The sequence below is a fragment of the Pseudophryne corroboree genome, chromosome 6, assembly GCF_028390025.1.
Source record: "Pseudophryne corroboree isolate aPseCor3 chromosome 6, aPseCor3.hap2, whole genome shotgun sequence".
Taxonomy (NCBI): Eukaryota; Metazoa; Chordata; class Amphibia; order Anura; family Myobatrachidae; genus Pseudophryne; species Pseudophryne corroboree.
In genome coordinates, this window is record NC_086449.1 from 577,312,552 (window position 1) to 577,331,880 (window position 19,329).

The 19,329-nt window shown below is 49.6% G+C and overlaps 1 protein-coding gene across 1 annotated transcript in view; it reads left to right on the forward strand.

Annotated features, from left to right (window-relative positions):
• Positions 1-345: 345 nt before the first annotated feature.
• NHP2 (NHP2 ribonucleoprotein) overlaps positions 346-19,329 on the forward strand; it is a 68,204-nt gene continuing 49,220 nt past the window's right edge. The window contains exons 1-2 of the mRNA XM_063927895.1: positions 346-744; positions 4,520-4,589. Of these exons, the coding sequence (XP_063783965.1) occupies positions 585-744; positions 4,520-4,589 (230 nt within the window). The 5' untranslated portion in view covers positions 346-584. The remainder of the gene's footprint in view (positions 745-4,519; positions 4,590-19,329) is intronic.

Consider the following 19,329-nt stretch of genomic DNA (forward strand, 5'->3'; position numbering starts at 1 on the left):
AAAAAGCAATGCAACACAGAAAGGGTATTAAAAGAAAATAATCAGCCTCCACTATAAATAAGCCTGCGCTGGTGGGGCAGACTTTTCAGTTTGCCCAGGGCTGTATAGAATGGATGAGTGGAGTCAACGGCCTTTAACAGCAGCACCGGTGCCCCAGCTTCAGGCAATCTCCTAAACAGCGTGCCCGGGTGTAATACATAATCCGTCCCTGTGCACACAAGCCTAATTACTAAAGGTAATAGTTGGTGGCGTGGATAGTAGAGGAACTATCCCGCTGGCCTAGCTCCTCCCCCTTGCGTCGTAACTCCTCCCCCTTACGGAAAAGGTCCCTTAGCCCACTTGATTCTAGCATCTACCGTGCAGGGGGGGGTTGCGTCTACCTCCCGAGCCCCCGGATATCCGCACTGCTACCGGAAGCCGGAAGCGGACGGAGAGTGTGTGTGAATGCGCACTGCGCAGTGCTGGGAACACGTGTGTAGCGGGCTGTGAGTGTGTACGGGGCTGAGTGCAGGGGATTAGCGGGGCGTGTTTAGCGGGCTGAGTGTGCGGTGCAGGCGGCAGGTCCTTGCTGTCTCCGTTCAGACATGACGAAGGTGAAGAAGGAGAAGCTGGACGAGGGGGAGGAGGCGGCCCAGGCGACCCCTGAGCTGTCCTACGAGGAGATGCTGGCCAACCTGAACCCCATCGCGCAGCCGCTGGCGGGACGGAAGCTCACCAAGCGCCTGTACAAGTGCATCAAGAAAGGTGGGTGTCCGGGTGTGCGCCCTGCAGGCTCGTGGATGTGTACACACAGCACATACCCCGTATAACGCAGCAGAGCGATGATGGATCACAGGGCGCGCGGAGTCGTGTTTTTAGTAGCAGGCCCCCGATCAGCAGTCTCGTGTCGGTGGGCGGGAGGCGCTGGTACCTCAGGCACACAAAGGGGGTCATTCCGAGTTGATCGCTAGCAACATTTTGCTGCGATCAGATACACCCCCATAGGCGGCGACTATTTTAGCTTCGCAAGTGTGCGAACGCTTTTGCAGCTGACGGCGCAAAAAAGTTTTTTGCAGGTTCTGAGTAGCTCTGGTCTTAACCGCTGTGATCACTTCAGTCTTGATGTCAGACACCTGCCCTGCAGGTGCTTGGATACGCCTGCGTTTTTGCAAACGCTCTCAGAAAACGGTCAGTTGACACACACAAACGCCCTCTTCCTGTCAATCACCTTGCGAATGGATTCTTCGTTAAATTCATCACCCAGCAACCGATCCTCTTTGTGCCCGTATGACGCGCCTGCTCAATGCGGTGCATGCGCAGTTTTGCTGAGCATTAACCTGATTGCAGCGCTGCAAAAAGTTGCTAGCGAGCGATCAACTTTGAATGACCCCCACAGTACAGGAGCCCCGACCTGCTCTGCCCACGCCGCTTATAGTGCTCGGATAACACACTGCTCAGCATTGGTGGAATCCGGTCTTTAGGTTGACAGTAAGTAGGTCAACACTGTCTAGGTCGACATGACGAAAGGTCAACATGAGTTTTTCATATTATGATTTACTTTTTTAATTTCTTCAACATTTTCATACTTTGATCCATGTTGACTACAATTGGGAACGGAAGCCTGTGCCGAGCGCAGCGAGGCACCTTGCCCAAAGGGCGAGCCATGCGAGGGGACACGGTGCACTAATTGGGGTTCCCGGTTACTGTACGGAGAAAACGACACCAAAAAGAGTAAAAAAATCTCTTGTCGACCTAGTGCATGTCAATCTAGAGTCCCTGTCGACCTAGAAACCATGTCAACCTACTTACTGTCGACCAATAGGGATCGACCTAGACACTGTTGACCTAAGTTTAATCTACCTAACATACCACACACAGGACTGGTACCAGGGCCAGTTCTAGACCTTGTGGCGCCCAGGGCGAAAGTGTGCCCCATTTAGTTCTGTTTCCGGTGTGGCGGCAGCTCCCTCAAGGATGCGGTGCCCCGGGCAAAAATCCTGCTTGCCCACGGTAAAAGCTGCTCCTGACTGGTACATTGCCCCGTGCTCACCGGGAGGTGAATGCGCATTAGGTTTTGGCCCCACTCCCAGCAGTGCTGTCTGCTAGTGAGTACATATGCTGGGTGGGCTCAGGTCTCATTCATGTGTGTACCCAGTGCCGGTGTTCACGTAACTGAGCGATTATTGGCAGACTACATGTGCCAAAGTACCTCCGCAGTGGCGCTTGTAGTGAGATCTTTGACGCAGAGTGATTGACAGGAAGGGACTGTAAATGGGTAGTGTAGGTGATAAGGCAGGCATGTCATAGCTGTTTTAGGGGCGTGTATCCGCCTTCAGCTGTGATCATGTACATAGAGAACTGTGGCGCCACGGCGAGTCTGCGCGACAATAGACTCACTCAGAGTCAGTGTTACGAATTATTGCGTTGGAGCTGCATATGTGTATGCAGTTGCTGAGGACATTACTATGACTCTGGTGCTCATCTATTCTTTTCTGGGCAGCAGTTCACTTGTCTGCAGAAATGACTTCACAGAAAGAGTAGTGGCTAGGTGGAATAACCTCCCATCAGAGGTGGTAGAGGCTAAGACAGTAGAGCAATTTAAACATGTATGAGATAGACATATATAAATACCTTTTAATAAGAACGAAGGATCAAATAGGGTTAAGGTTACCTAAAGTATAATAAGGGGCAGACTAGATGGGCCATGTGGTTCAGTAAATCCATGCTATTTGGGAAACCGCATGGATATTAATCACATATGTACTGCGATTATTATTGCAAAGGACAGCAATCCCGATGAGCACTGTCTATTGCAGTGTCGGCACTTCCAGGATTAGGAACTGGGAGTTCATCTGTTCACGTGCTGAGTGAGGCTGGGTTTGTTGGGATGGATCTGATCAGATCCCTATCGGGAAAATGTGGGTAACTGGTCCCGGGTGGAGCCGTTTCCACTGTCAAAAATCCCAGGATTTTCAAGTCAGTGGAAACGGTGAATTAGGGGTTTATTTGCTAATTGTCCGTTTACTACAGGATTTTATAGTTGTGGCTATTTGTCTAAAGGCAAGATTGGTTTAAACAAAAACGTAACCTCTTGACTAGGGAGGCCAATCCCGGGCCGTTTTTTCAATCCCGGGATTCGGGATTGAAAAATGCTCAATCCCGGGATTCCCGGGATCCCCGGGATTGAGTAGGTCAATGAGAAAAATATGTATTTTTAACTTTTTCTAAAATAGAAATGACTGACTAGCACAAATTATGGTTTGAAACAACAGTATTCACAGGAAAAAGTCACCATTTATGGCCCAGCAGCACAGGCCCACAGAAAAATAAAAAAAAGTCTTATCTTTTACCTTTGGGCCTGTGCTGGGCCATGAATGTTATTTTATTCCTGAGGTGTTAGGGCTCATCCAGGGCCCCAACACGACAGGTATAAAATAAATAACATTCATGGCCCAGCACAGGCCCACAGTAAAAAAACAGAAGAACCTTTCATGGACCCTGCTCCATTCCCCCACAGGAATACAATATCTTCCATGGCCCCAGCCCTCCCCCCATTCACAACACAGGGTGACAGGAACTATCATAATCATGGCCATTGCACACAACCCTGCCACCCCTTTACCCCTACCCACCCCCAGGAATAAAATACCTTTACTGACTCACCCAGTCTGAATACAGTAGCAATCTTCCTTGTCTCCCCTCTCCAAAAGAGCAGCATGCACTTCCTAACTAGGCATGGGACTGCTGGACAGTGTGTCGCTGTTCTGACACTGCTGCAGGCAGTTGTCGGCAGCTGCAGCAGCAGGGCTCCGTCCTCCTCTAGTCCCCACTCCCGACTACCACTCGAGTCCGGGGCCGGCCATCCATCCATTACTGATGAGCCCCCTGTTGTTTTTGACAGGATCGGTCATGTCGCGCTGTAACAAGCAGTCTCCACCTCTGCTTAAAATGACTGGCCGCTGGCGGGAGCTTCTGAAAGGGGGCGAGACAGAATGTGCCTGCGATGCGCCATGTGACCTCTGACGTCACGCAGCGCCACGCACAGCCAGGCAGTGTCTGAGCCGAGTACTCAGCGCTGCCTGGAAGAGATATGAAACAGCGCATGCGCAGCACAGTCCCGAGATCCCGGGATTGGAAGCTCTAATCCCGGGATTGAAATCCCGGCGATTTTGGCCCCAAATCCCGGGATCCCGCCGATCCCGGGATTGGCCACCCTAATCTTGACCCTTCCTATTTACCATGTTTAGTCATTCCTAGGCCTACTGTAGTCTTCCACCGTCACCTCTCTGAGTAATAAGTCTCCAGCCATCCTTCATGATATTGAGAGAGATAGATATATATATATATATATATATATATATATATATATATATATATATATATATATTATATACTCCAACACCACTATTCATTCTAGTTCCTGGGTTTGAATATTACCAAGTGAATAACCTTTTTTTTTTTTTTTTTTTTTTTTTACTTCTGTGTTTTCATGAATTTCAATCCTTCACCATGCTTTTTTGTTTTTTACTTTCTCTCTCAGCTTCCAAACATAAGAATATTCGCAGAGGCGTAAAAGAGGTGCAGAAGTTCATTAACAAAGGAGAGAAAGGGTCAGCAAATACATTTATTTTTTTCAAATATAGTAATAAGTGGCAATATAGTTATTAATGTCCATCATTTGTTCTAAGGTGCATCTGTGGCATCATTACATATACCACAGTTGGGCCATGAGTGGGTGAGTTGCTGTAATGATGTGGAAACAGCACTTCACCATGGCTTCCTTGCTGGTTGATCTCACCCTGGACTTGAGAATTTTTGTGCGCAGTCCTAATCCCAGAGTTGCACACACATTGAGACCAGAAAAGGCCTTTGAAACACATTAATTGGGGTGTTGTGTGCTGAAACCTACAACTTGACACCCAAAAAACCTTTAAAATATTGTGTTTGAAGTTGTGTATGTCGACCATTTGGGGTCGACCTACACATTGTCGACTTTTTTCTGTCAACCTTTTGAACAGCACACTGTTACACCAATGGTGTGCAACATGAGAAAGGATTGTATGTAACCCTTAACTTCTCCTTCATCCACTAGGGGGGGGACACTGGAAGGTCTTTACGGTGGGCCTACAGATGGTGGCTAAGTGGAGTCAGCACTTCAAATTCTTTATAATTGTGACTGGCTCCTCCCCTCTATGCCCCCCCCCCCCCGACCAGTTTGAAAAATGTGCCCGAGGGAGCCGGTCCTCTTTCTGGGCTACTCCAGAGAATATTCTTAGAAGAAGCTGAGGACAGACAGCCTACTGCCCCTGTCTGTCTGCACAGCAGGAGCTACCGGTGGGTCTCTTGCACTGTTTTCTTAATCAGCAGCCTGAGCTCCTGGCTACAGGGACATCAGTCCCAGGGGTAAATCCAGTGGCGTTGCGTGGCGTGTCTGTCAGGTCCCCACAGCCTGTGCCCAGCCGGCTAGCAAGACTGGAGGGTGAGTATAAACCGGAGCTCTGACTAGCAGAGTCTCCGGATCATGCAGCTTCCTGCAGGGCACTTTCCCCCAACTGAGTACAGAGCCGTCCTATAGCCGCGGCGGTACTTCAGCACCTGTCGCTACTTGGTTATTTTACACTGTGCAGGTTTGAATTAGGCGCTTCTCCTTCCCAGCTAGTAAGTATGCGTCTCCTCAGCGCCATTACTGATCCGCCATTATACTACGCATCACTATTACAGGCGCCTCCTGCAGCAGGGATGTGCTCCACAGGTGGCAGACACTTCCTCGCGAGCGGCGGACGACTGGTAGTGTGGTTACTGGTTGCTTAGAGAAGGGCAGTGATTAGAGTCACGTCTATCTAGAGATATAGAGATAAATAGATATAGATATTTATATTTCTCTTACGTCTTAGAGGATGCTGGGGACTCCGTAAGGACCATGGGGAATAGACTGGCTCCGCAGGAGACATGGGCACTAAAAAGAACTTTAGATATGTGTGTGCACTGGCTCCTCCCTCTATGCCCCTCCTCCAGACCTCAGTTAGATACTGTGCCCAGAGGAGTCTGGGTGCATTACAGGGAGCTCTCCTGAGTTTCTCTGAAAGAAAGAATTTTGTTAGGTTTTTTATTTTCAGGGAGCACTGCTGGCAACAGGCTCCCTGCATCGTGGGACTGAGGAGAGAGAGAAGCAGACCTACTTAAATGCTAGGCTCTGCTTCTTAGGCTACTGGACACCATTAGCTCCAGAGGGAGTCTGAACGCAGGTCTCCCCTCGCCGTTCGTCCCGGACCGCGCCGCCGTCCTCCTCACAGAGCGGGAAGATAGAAGCCGGGTGAGTATGAGAAGATAGGAGACTTCAGATCTTTTCTGAGGTAACATTGCTCCCACACACAACACACATGGCAGGCACTGATGGGTGCAGGGCACAGGGGGGGTGCCCTGGGCAGCAATTTCTCTGACGTCCTAGTGGATGCTGGGAACTCCGTAAGGACCATGGGGAATAACGGCTCCGCAGGAGACTGGGCACAAAAGTAAAAGCTTTAGGACTACCTGGTGTGCACTGGCTCCTCCCCCTATGACCCTCCTCCAAGCCTCAGTTAGATTTTTGTGCCCGGCCGAGAAGGGTGCACACTAGGGGCTCTCCTGAGCTTCTTAGTGAAAAGTTTAGTTTTGGGTTTTTTATTTTCAGTGAGACCTGCTGGCAACAGGCTCACTGCATCGAGGGACTAAGGGGAGAAGAAGCGAACTCACCTGCGTGCAGAGTGGATTGGGCTTCTTAGGCTACTGGACACCATTAGCTCCAGAGGGACCGAACACAGGCCCAGCCTCGGAGCTCGGTCCCAGAGCCGCGCCGCCGGCCCCCTTACAGAGCCAGAAGCAAGAAAAGGTCCGGAAAAATCGTCGGCAGAAGACATCAGTCTTCAACAAGGTAGCGCACAGCACTGCAGCTGTGCGCCATTGTTACTCAGGCACACTTCACACTCCGGTCACTGAGGGTGCAGGGCGCTAGGGGGGGGCGCCCTGAGCAGCAATGTAAAACACCTTGGCTGGCATAAATACACCACATATAACCCCCAGGGCTATATGGGTGTATTTTAACCCCTGCCAGAACTCACCTAAAAAGCGGGAGAAAAGGCCGCCGAGAAGGGGGCGGAGCCTATCTCCTCAGCACACGGGCGCCATTTTCCATCACAGCTCCGCTGGAAGGACGTCTCCCTGACTCTCCCCTGCAGTCCTGCACTACAGAAAAGGGTAAAAAAGAGAAGGGGGGCACTAATTTGGCGCAGTTTTATACTAACAGCAGCTATAAAGGGAAAAGCACACTTTATTGTGGTATTTCTGTGTGTATATATATATATATATATATATATATAGCGCGCTCTGGTGTGTGCTGGCATACTCTCCCTCTGTCTCCCCAAAGGGCTAGTGGGGTCCTGTCCTCTATCAGAGCATTCCCTGTGTGTGTGCGGTGTGTCGGTACGATTGTGTCGACATGTTTGAGGAGGAAAATGAGATGGAGGCGGAGCAATTGCCTATTATACAGTTGTCACCCCCTAGGGAGTCGACACCTGAGTGGATGAGCTTGTGGAAGGAATTGCGTGACAGTGTCAGCTCCTTACGACAGACACTTGACGACATGAGACAGCCGGCTACTCAGCTTGTGCCTGTCCAGGGGTCTCAAACGCCATCAGGGGCTTTAAAACGCCCGTTACCTCAAATGGCAGACACAGACACGGATTCTGACTCCAGTGTCGATGATGAGGAGACAAACGTGACTTCCACTAGGGCCACACGTTACATGATTGAAGCAATAAAAAATGTATTGCATATATCTGATGATACAAGTACCACTAAAAAGGGTATTATGTTTGGTGAGAAAAAACTGCCTGTAGTTTTTCCTGTATCCGAGGAATTAAATGAAGTGTGTGATGAGGCGTGGGTTTCCCCCGATAAAAAACTGATAATTCCTAAAAGGTTATTGGCATCGTACCCTTTCCCGCCAGAGGATAGGGCACGTTGGGAAACACCCCCTAGGGTGGATAAAGCGCTCACACGCTTGTCTAAACAGGTAGCACTACCCTCTCCCGATACGGCCGCCCTAAAGGAACCTGCCGATAGAAAACTGGAGAATATCCTAAAATGTATATACTCTCACACGGGTGTTATACTGCGACCAGCTATCGCCTCAGCCTGGATGTGCAGTACGGGCCTGGCGTGGTCGGATTCCCTGACTGAAAATATTGATACCCTAGATAGGAACAGTATATTACTGACTATAGAGCATTTGAAAGATGCATTTCTATATATGCGTGATGCACAGAGGGATATTTGCCGACTGGCATCAAGAGTTAGCGCGCTGTCCATTTCTGCAAGAAGAGGTTTATGGACGCGGCAGTGGTCAGGTGATGCGGATTCTAAAAGGCACATGGAAGTATTGCCTTATAAGGGGGAGGAGTTATTTGGGGTAGGTCTATCAGACCTGGTAGCCACGGCAACTGCTGGAAAATCCAAATTTTTACCCCAGGTAGCTTCTCAACCTAAGAAGACGCCATATTATCAGGCGCAGTCCTTTCGGCCCCATAAAGGCAAGCGGGCAAAAGGCGCCTCATTTCTGCCACGTGGCAGAGGGAGAGGAAAAAGGCTGCAACAAACAGCCAGTTCCCAGGAACAAAAGCCCTCTCCCGCCTCCGCAGAGTCCTCAGCATGACGCTGGGGCTTTACAAGCGGACTCAGGCACGGTGGGGGCCCGTCTCAAGAAGTTCAGTGAGCAGTGGGCTCACTCGCAAGTGGACCCCTGGATCCTTCAGGTGGTATCTCAGGGGTACAAATTGGAATTCGAGACGTCTCCCCCTCGCCGTTTTCTAAAGTCTGCTTTACCGACGTCTCCCTCAGACAGGGAGGCAGTACTGGAAGCCATTCACAAGCTGTATTCCCAGCAGGTGATAATCAAGGTACCCCTCCTACAACAGGGAAAGGGGTACTATTCCACACTATTTGTGGTACCGAAGCCGGACGGCTCGGTGAGACCAATTTTAAACCTAAAATCCTTGAACACTTACATACAAAGGTTCAAATTCAAGATGGAGTCACTCAGAGCAGTGATTGCGAACCTGGAAGAAGGGGACTATATGGTGTCTCTGGACATCAAGGATGCTTACCTACATGTCCCAATTTACCCTTCTCACCAAGGGTACCTCAGGTTTGTGGTACAGAACTGTCACTATCAGTTTCAGACGCTGCCGTTTGGATTGTCCACGGCACCCCGGGTCTTTACCAAGGTAATGGCCGAAATGATGATACTCCTTCGAAGGAAGGGAGTTTTAGTTATCCCTTACTTGGACGATCTCCTGATAAGGGCAAGATCCAGGGAACAGTTGGAAGTCGGAGTAGCACTATCTCAGATAGTGCTGCGCCAGCACGGTTGGATTCTCAATATTCCAAAATCGCAGCTGATCCCGACGACACGACTTCTATTCCTAGGGATGATCCTGGACACAGTCCAGAAAAAGGTGTTTCTCCCGGAGGAGAAAGCCAGGGAGTTATCCGAACTAGTCAGAAATCTCCTAAAGCCAGGCCAAGTCTCAGTGCATCAATGCACAAGGGTCCTGGGAAAGATGGTGGCTTCTTACGAAGCAATCCCATTCGGCAGATTCCACGCAAGAACCTTCCAGTGGGATCTGCTAGACAAATGGTCCGGGTCGCATCTTCAGATGCATCAGCGGATAATCTTGTCACCAAGGACAAGGGTGTCTCTCCTGTGGTGGTTGCAGAGTGCTCATCTTCTAGAGGGCCGCAGATTCGGCATTCAGGACTGGGTCCTGGTGACCACGGATGCCAGCCTGAGAGGCTGTGGAGCAGTCACACAGGGAAGAAATTTCCAGGGTTTGTGGTCAAGCCTGGAGACATCACTTCACATAAATATCCTGGAGCTAAGGGCCATCTACAATGCTCTAAGCCTAGCAAGACCTCTGCTTCAAGGTCAGCCGGTGCTGATCCAGTCGGACAACATCACGGCAGTCGCCCACGTAAACAGACAGGGCGGCACAAGAAGCAGGAGGGCAATGACAGAAGTTGCAAGGATTCTTTGCTGGGCGGAAAATCATGTGATAGCACTGTCAGCAGTGTTCATTCCGGGAGTGGACAACTGGGAAGCAGATTTCCTCAGCAGACACGACCTCCACCCGGGGGAGTGGGGACTTCACCCAGAAGTCTTCCACATGATTGTGACCCGTTGGGAAAAACCAAAGGTGGACATGATGGCGTCCCGCCTCAACATAAAACTAGACAGGTATTGCGCCAGGTCAAGGGACCCTCAGGCAATAGCTGTGGACGCTCTGGTAACACCGTGGGTGTACCAGTCAGTGTATGTGTTCCCTCCTCTGCCTCTCATACCCAAGGTACTGAGAATCATAAGGAGGAGAGGAGTAAGGACTATACTCGTGGCTCCGGATTGGCCAAGAAGGACTTGGTACCCGGAACTTCAAGAGATGCTCACAGAGGACCCGTGGCCTCTACCTCTAAGAAAGGACCTGCTTCAGCAGGGACCCTGTCTGTTCCAAGACTTACCGCGGCTGCGTTTGACGGCATGGCGGTTGAACGCCGGATCCTGAAGGAAAAAGGCATTCCGGATGAAGTCATCCCTACCCTGATCAAAGCCAGGAAGGATGTAACCGTACAACATTATCACCGTATTTGGCGTAAATATGTTGCGTGGTGCGAGGCCAGGAAGGCCCCTACAGAGGAATTTCAACTGGGTCGTTTCCTGCATTTCCTGCAAACAGGACTGTCTATGGGCCTAAAATTAGGGTCCATTAAGGTTCAAATTTCGGCCCTGTCGATTTTCTTCCAAAAAGAACTGGCTTCAGTTCCTGAAGTTCAGACGTTTGTCAAGGGGGTGCTGCATATACAGCCTCCTTTTGTGCCTCCAGTGGCACCTTGGGATCTCAATGTAGTTTTGGGTTTCCTAAAATCACATTGGTTTGAACCACTCTCCACTGTGGACTTAAAATATCTCACTTGGAAAGTGGTAATGCTATTAGCCCTGGCTTCAGCCAGGCGTGTCTCAGAATTGGCGGCTTTATCCTATAAAAGCCCTTACCTAATTTTTCATACGGACAGGGCAGAATTGAGGACTCGTCCTCAATTTCTCCCTAAGGTGGTTTCAGCATTTCACTTGAACCAGCCTATTGTGGTACCTGCGGCTACTAGGGACTTGGAGGACTCCAAGTTGCTGGACGTAGTCAGGGCCCTGAAAATATGTTTCCAGGACGGCTGGAGTCAGGAAATCTGACTCGCTGTTTATCCTGTATGCACCCAACAAGCTGGGTGCTCCTGCTTCTAAGCAGACTATTGCTCGTTGGATTTGTAGTACAATTCAGCTTGCACATTCTGTGGCAGGCCTGCCACAGCCAAAATCTGTAAAAGCCCATTCCACAAGGAAGGTGGGCTCATCTTGGGCAGCTGCCCGAGGGGTCTCGGCTTTACAACTTTGCCGAGCAGCTACTTGGTCAGGGGCAAACACGTTTGCTAAATTCTACAAATTTGATACCCTGGCTGAGGAGGACCTTGAGTTCTCTCATTCGGTGCTGCAGAGTCATCCGCACTCTCCCGCCCGTTTGGGAGCTTTGGTATAATCCCCATGGTCCTTACGGAGTTCCCAGCATCCACTAGGACGTCAGAGAAAATAAGAATTTACTTACCGATAATTCTATTTCTCATAGTCCGTAGTGGATGCTGGGCGCCCATCCCAAGTGCGGATTGTCTGCAATACTTGTACATAGTTATTGTTACAAAAATCGGGTTGTTATTGTTGTGAGCCATCTTTTCAGAGGCTCCTCTGTTATCATGCTGTTAACTGGGTTCAGATCACAGGTTGTACGGTGTGATTGGTGTGGCTGGTATGAGTCTTACCCGGGATTCAAAATCCTTCCTTATTGTGTACGCTCGTCCGGGCACAGTATCCTAACTGAGGCTTGGAGGAGGGTCATAGGGGGAGGAGCCAGTGCACACCAGGTAGTCCTAAAGCTTTTACTTTTGTGCCCAGTCTCCTGCGGAGCCGCTATTCCCCATGGTCCTTACGGAGTTCCCAGCATCCACTACGGACTATGAGAAATAGAATTATCGGTAAGTAAATTATTATTTTTAAACCTCTGGGACTGGCCAAAAAAAAAAAAAAAAAATTATTTATATATATATATATATATATATATATATATATATATATATATATATATATATATATATATATATATATATATATATATATATATATATATATATATATATATATAAAAATTTTTTTTTTTTTTTTCCCATTCATTCATGCTCTGCGGGCTGTATATAGGAAATCCTCACCCAGTTTTTAAAGAAATCGAGCGGGACCGAAGCCCGCCGCTGAGGGGGTGGAGCTTGATCCCTCAGCACTCACCAGCGCCATTTTCTCCACAGTACACCACTGAGAAGCTGGCTCCCCAGACTCCCCTGCTGAACACGGTGCCAGAGGGTTTTAAAGAGGGGGGGGGGGGGGGCACATAATTTGGCGCAGTGAAAAAAATATAATATATTTATATATATATATATATATATATATATATATATATATATATATATATATATATATATACATGCGCGCTATATCTATCTGGGAATTTTTTCCAGGGTCATTGGCGCTGGGTGTGTGCTGGCATACTCTCTCTCTGTCTCTCCAAAGGGCCTTGTTGGGGAACTGTCTCCATATTAGAGATTTACCTGAGTGTGTGGGGTGTCGGTACGTGTGTGTCGGCATGTCTGAAGCGGAAGGCTCTTCTAGGGAGGAGGTGGAGCAAATGAGTGTGGAGTCTCCGTCGGCAACGCCGACACCTGACTGGTTGGATATGTGGAATGTTTTAAATGCAAATGTGAATTTATTACACAAAAGGTTGGGCAAACAGAGTCTAGGGAATGTACAGGGAGTCGAGCTCTGCCTTTCACTATGTCGCAGGGACCTTCTGGGTCTCAAAAGCGCCCACTATCCCAAGTAGTAGACACTGTTACCGACACGGATTCTGACTCCAGTGTCGACTACGATGGTGCGAAGTTGCAGCCAAAATTGGCTAAAAGTATTCATTATATGATTATTGCAATAAAAGATGTGTTGCACATCACAGATGACCCCTCTATACCGGACACGAGGGTCCACATGTTTAAAGAAAAGAAGCCTGAGGTTACTTTTCCTCCTTCACATGAGCTAAATGAGTTGTTTGAAAGGGCTTGGGAAACTCCAGACAAGAAACTGCAGATTCCCAAAAGGATTCTTATGGCGTATCCTTTCCCGGCTTAGGATAGGATACGGTGGGAATCCTCCCCAAGGGTGGACAAAGCGTTGACACGCTTATCCAAAAAGGTAGCACTGCCATCTCAAGATACCGCAACCCTCAAGGATCCTGCTGATCGCAGGCAGGAGACTACCTTGAAGTCAATTTACACACATACTGGTACATTACTCAGACCGGCGATGGCGTCGGCTTGGGTTTGTAGCGCTGTAGCAGCGTGGACAGATACTTTATCTGCTGACATTGATACGCTGGATAAGGAAACCATTTTATTGACCCTGGGTCATATTAAGGATGCGGTCCTATATATGAGGGATGCTCAGAGAGACGTGGGCCTACTGGGTTCCAGAGCCAATGCTATGGCGATTTCTGCTAGGCGAGCCCTATGGACCCGACAATGGACGGGTGATGCTGACTCGGAGAGGCATGTGGAGGTTTTGCCTTACAAGGGTGAGGAATTGTTTGGGGAAGGTCTCACGGACCTGGTTTCCACAGCTACTGCAGGTAAATCAACTTTTTTGCCTCACCGCCTAAGAAAACGCCACATTATCAGATGCAGTCCTTTCGGTCGCATAAATCCAAGAGAGTACGGGGATCTTCCTTTCTTGCCAGAGGTAAGGGTAAGGGGAAAAAGCTGCCAACTACAGCTAGTTCCCAGGAGCAGAAGTCCTCCCCGGCTTCTACAAAATCCACCGCATGACGCTGGGGCTCCGCTGAGAGAGTCCGCCCCAGTGGGGGCGCGTCTTCGACTTTTCAGCCATGTCTGGGTTCGATCACAGGTGGATCCCTGGGCAATAGACATTGTTTCCCAGGGTTACAGGCTGGAATTCGAAGAGGTGCCTCCTCGCCGGTTTTTCAAATCGGCCCTACCGACTTCTTCCCCAGAGAGGGAGGTGGTTTTAAATGCGATTCAAAAATTGTGTCTTCAACAAGTGGTGGTCAAAGTTCCCCTGCTTCAGCAGGGTATGGGGTATTACTCAACCCTGTTTGTGGTCCCGAAACCGGACGGTTCGGTCAGACCCATTCTGAATTTAAAATCCTTAAACCTATACTTAAAATGGTTCAAGTTCAAGATGGAATCGCTCATAGCGGTCATTGCAAGCCTGGAAGAGGGGGATTTTATGGTGTCTCTGGACATAAAGGATGCATACCTTCATGTCCCCATTTATCCACCTCATCAGGCGTACCTCAGATTTGTGGTACAGGATTGTCATTACCAATTTCAGACATTGCCGTTTGGTCTCTCCACGGCACCGAGAATATTTACCAAGGTGATGGAAGAAATGATGGTACTCCTGCGGAAACAAGGGGTCACAATTATCCCATACTTGGACGATCTCCTCATAAAAGCGAGGTCAAGAGAGCAGTAACTGATCAGCGTAGCACGCTCTCTGGAAGTGTTAGGACAGCACGGCTGGATTCTGAATATTCCAAAGTCGCAGTTGATTACTACGACTCGTCTGCCCTTCCTGGGCTTGATTCTGGACACAGACCAGAAGAGGGTTTATCTCCTGATGGAGAAGGCTCAGGAACTCATGACACTGGTCATAGACCTATTAAAACCAAAAAAGATGTCGGTGCATCACTGCACACGAGTCCTGGGAAAGATGGTGGCATCATACGAGGCCATTCCCTTCGGCAGGTTCCATGCGAGGACCTTTCAATGGGATCTCCTGGACAAGTGGTCCGGATCACATCTTCAGATGCATCGGTTAATCACCCCATCCCCCAGAGCCAGGGTGTCTCTCCTGTGGTGGCTGCAGAGTGCTCACCTTCTGGAGGGCCGCAGATTCGGCATTCAGGACTGGGTCCTGGTGACCACGGATGCAAGCCTCCGGGGGTGGGGGGGCAGTCTTGCAGGGAAGAAATTTCCAAGGCCTGTGGTCAAGTCAGGAGACTTGCCTTCACATCAACATCCTGGAACGAAGGGCCATATACAACGCCCTACGTCAAGCGGAGTCCCTACTTCGCGACCAACCGGTTCTGATTCAGTCAGACAACATAACCGCAGTGGCTCATGTAAACCGCCAAGGCGGCACAAGGAGCAGAGTGGCGATGGCGGAAGCCACCAGGATTCTTCGCTGGGCGGAGAATCACGTAAGTGCACTGTCAGCAGTGTTCATCCTGGAAGTGGACAACTGGGAAGCAGACTTCCTCAGCAGACACGACCACCACCCGGGAGAATGGGGACTTCATCAAGAAGTCTTCACACAGATTACAAGTCGGTGGGAACTACCACAGATAGACATGATGGCGTCACGCCTCAACAAAAAGCTACAGAGCTATTGCGCCAGGTCAAGGGACCCTCAGGTGGTAGCTGTAGACGCCCTGGTGACACCGTGGGTGTTCCAGTCGGTCTATGTATTTCCTCCTCTTCCTCTCATACCCAAGGTACTGAGGATAATAAGAAAAAGAGGAGTAAGAACAATTCTCATTGTTCCAGATTGGCCACGAAGGACTTGGTATCCAGATCTGCAAGAATTGGCCTCTTCCTCTAAGACAGGACCTGTTGCAACAGGGACCCTGTCTCTTCCAAGACTTACCGCGGCTGCGTTTGACGGCATGGCGGTTGAACGCCGGATCCTAGCAGAAAAGGGTATTCCGGAGGAAGTCATTCCTACGCTGATAAAGGCTAGGAAGGACGTAACAGCTAAACATTATCACCGGATATGGAGAAAATATGTTTCTTGGTGTGAAGCCAGCAATGCTCCTACAGAGGAGTTTCAGCTGGGCCGTTTCCTTCACTTCCTTCAGTCAGGAGTGGATTTGGGCCTGAAGTTAGGCTCAATTAAGGTCCAGATTTCGTCCCTTTCCATTATCTTTCAAAAGGAGTTGGCTTCTCTGCCAGAAGTTCAGACGTTTGTGAAAGGAGTGCTGCATATTCAGCCTCCCTTTATGCCTCCAGTGGCACCTTGGGATCTTAACGTGGTGTTGAGTTTCCTGAAATCACACTGGTTTGAACCACTTAAAACAGTGGAGTTGAAATATCTCACGTGGAAGGTGGTCATGCTATTAGCCTTGGCTTCGGCTAAGCGCGTTTCAGAATTAGCGGCTTTGTCTCACAAAAGCCCATATCTGATTTTCCATATGGATAGAGCGGAATTGAGGACACGTCCCCAATTTCTGCCAAAAGTGGTCTCATCCTTTCATATGAACCAACCTATTGTGGTGTCTGTGGCTACTCGTGACTTGGAGGATTCCGAGTTACTAGATGTGGTCAGGGCTTTAAAAGTTTATGTAGCCAGAACGGCTAGAGTCAGGAAAACGGAGTCACTGTTTATCCTGTATGCATCCAACAAGCTTGGTGCTCCTGCTTCAAAGCAGACTATTGCTCGCTGGATCTGTAACACGATTCAGCAGGCTCATTCTGTGGCTGGATTGCCGCAGCCAAAATCAGTGAAAGCCCATTCCACTAGGAAGGTGGGCTCTTCTTGGGCGGCTGCTCGAGGGGTCTCGGCATTACAGCTATGCCGAGCTGCTACTTGGTCAGGTGCAAATACGTTTGCAAAGTTCTACAAGTTTGATACCCTGGCTGAGGAGGACCTATCGTTTGCTCACTCGGTGCTGCAGAGTCATCCGCACTCTCCCGCCCGTTTGGGAGCTTTGGTATAATCCCCATGGCCCTTACGGAGTCCCCAGCATCCACTAGGACGTTAGAGAAAATAAGATTTCTCTAACGTCCTAGTGGATGCTGGGGACTCCGTAAGGACCTTGGGGAATAGACGGGCTCCGCAGGAGACTGGGCACTCTAAAGAAAGATTAGGTTCTATCTGGTGTGCACTGGCTCCTCCCTCTATGCCCCTCCTCCAGACCTCAGTTAGAATCTGTGCCCAGCCAGAGCTGGGTGCTCCTAGTGGGCTCTCCTGAGCTTGCTAGAAAAGAAAGTATTTTGTTAGGTTTTTTATTTTCAGAGAGCTTCTGCTGGCAACAGACTCTCTGCCACCAGGGACTGAGGGGAGAGAAGCAAACCTACTCACGGCAGCTAGATAGCGCTTCTTAGGCTACTGGACACCATTAGCTCCAGGGGGATCGAACACAGGTACCTAACCTTGATCGTTCCGGAGCCGCGCCGCTGTCCCCCTCGCAGAGCCAGAAGAACAGAAGCAGCAGAAGCATAAAGACATCGAAATCGTCGGCTGAAGACTCCTGTCTTCACTTAAGGTAGCGCACAGCACTGCAGCTGTGCGCCATTGCTCCCACAGCACACCGCACACTCCGGTCACTGTAGGGCGCAGGGGGGTACGCCCTGGGCAGCAATTATGATACCTTTTGGCAAAATTATACATACATATATACAGTCAGGCACTGTATATATGTACGAGCCCCCGCCATTATTTTTACACAAACTGGACAGAAGCCCGCCGCTGAGGGGGCGGAGCCTTCTTCCTCAGCACTCACCAGCGCCATTTTCTCTCCACAGATCCGCTGAGAGAAGCTCCCCAGGCTCTCCCCTGCAATAGAAGAGGGTAAAAAGAGAGGGGGGGGCATATAAATTTGGTGCAAAAACAATATATACAGCAGCTACTGGGTTAACACTAAGTTACTGTGTGATTCCTGGGTCATATAGTGCTGGGGTGTGTGCTGGCATACTCTCTCTCTCTCTGTCTCTCCAAAGGGCCTTGTGGGGGAACTGTCTTCAAATAGAGCATCCCCCTGTGTGTGTGGTGTGTTGGTACGTGTGTGTCGACATGTCTTAGGTAAAAGGCTCCCCTAAGGAGGAGATAGGGCAAATATGTGTGTGAGAGGGTGTCTCCGCCGACACCTGTTTGGATATGTGTAAGTGCTGAGGTGAATTTATTGCACAAAAGATTAGAGAACAGACAGGAAATCTACCCATGTCTGTCCCTATGTCACAGAGACCTTCAGAGTCTCACAATTCTCACTATCCAAAATAATAAACACTGATATCGACACGGAGTTTGGCTCCAGTGTCGACTACGATAATGCAAAGTTACAGCCAAAATGGCTGAACGGTATTCAATATGATTATTGTAATAAAAGAGGATTTGCATATCACTGATGACTCATTTGTCCCTGACACAAGGGTACACATGTTAAGGGGAAGAAAGCTGAGGTAAATTTCCCTCCTCTCATGAGGAAAAAGAGCGGGAAACTCCAGACAAGAGACTGCAGCTTCCCACAAAAAATTCAGAGAATTTCCAGAGAAAATCCAGAGAACACTGCTGGATTTTATATATTCCAAAGTCGCAGTTGGTTCTTACAGCTCATCTGCCTCTCCTAGGCATGATCCTAGACACAGACCAGAAAAAGGTTTATCTCCCGATAGAGAGAGCTCAGGAGCTCGTGACACTGGTCAGGAATCTATTAAAACTAAAACAGGTGTCAGTGCATCACTGCACTCGAGTCCTGGGAAGGAGGATGGCATCATACGAGGCCATTCCCTTCGGCAGGTTCCATACCTTCCAATGGGACTTACTGGACAAGTGGTCCGGATCACATCTTCGGATGCATCGGTTAATCACCCTATCCCCCAGAGCAAGGGTGTCTCACCTGTGGTGACTGCAGAGTGCTCACCTTCTCGAAGGTCGCAGATTCGGCATTCAGGACTAGGTCCTGGTGACCACGGATGCAAGCCTCCGAGGGTGGGGGGCAGTCACACAGGGAAGAAATTTCCAAGAGCTGTGGTCAAGGCAGGAGACTTGCCTTCACATCAATATCCTGGAACTGAGGGCCATATACAACGCCCTAAGTCAAGCGGAGACCCTGCCTCGCGACCAACCGGTTCTGATCCAGTCAGACAATATCACCGCAGTGGCTCATGTAAGCCGCCAAGGCGGCACAAGGAGCAGGGTGGCGATGGTAGAAGCCACCAGAATTCTTCGCTGGGCGGAGAATCACGTAAGCACACTGTCAGCAGTGTTCATTCCGGGAGTGGACAACTGGGAAGCAGACTTCCTCAGCAGGCACGACCTCCACCCGGGAGAGTGGGGACTTCACCAAGAAGTCTTCACGCAGATTGCAAATCGACGGGAACTGCCACAGGTGGACATGATGGCGTCCCGCCTCGACAAAAAGCTAAAATGTTATTGCGCCAGGT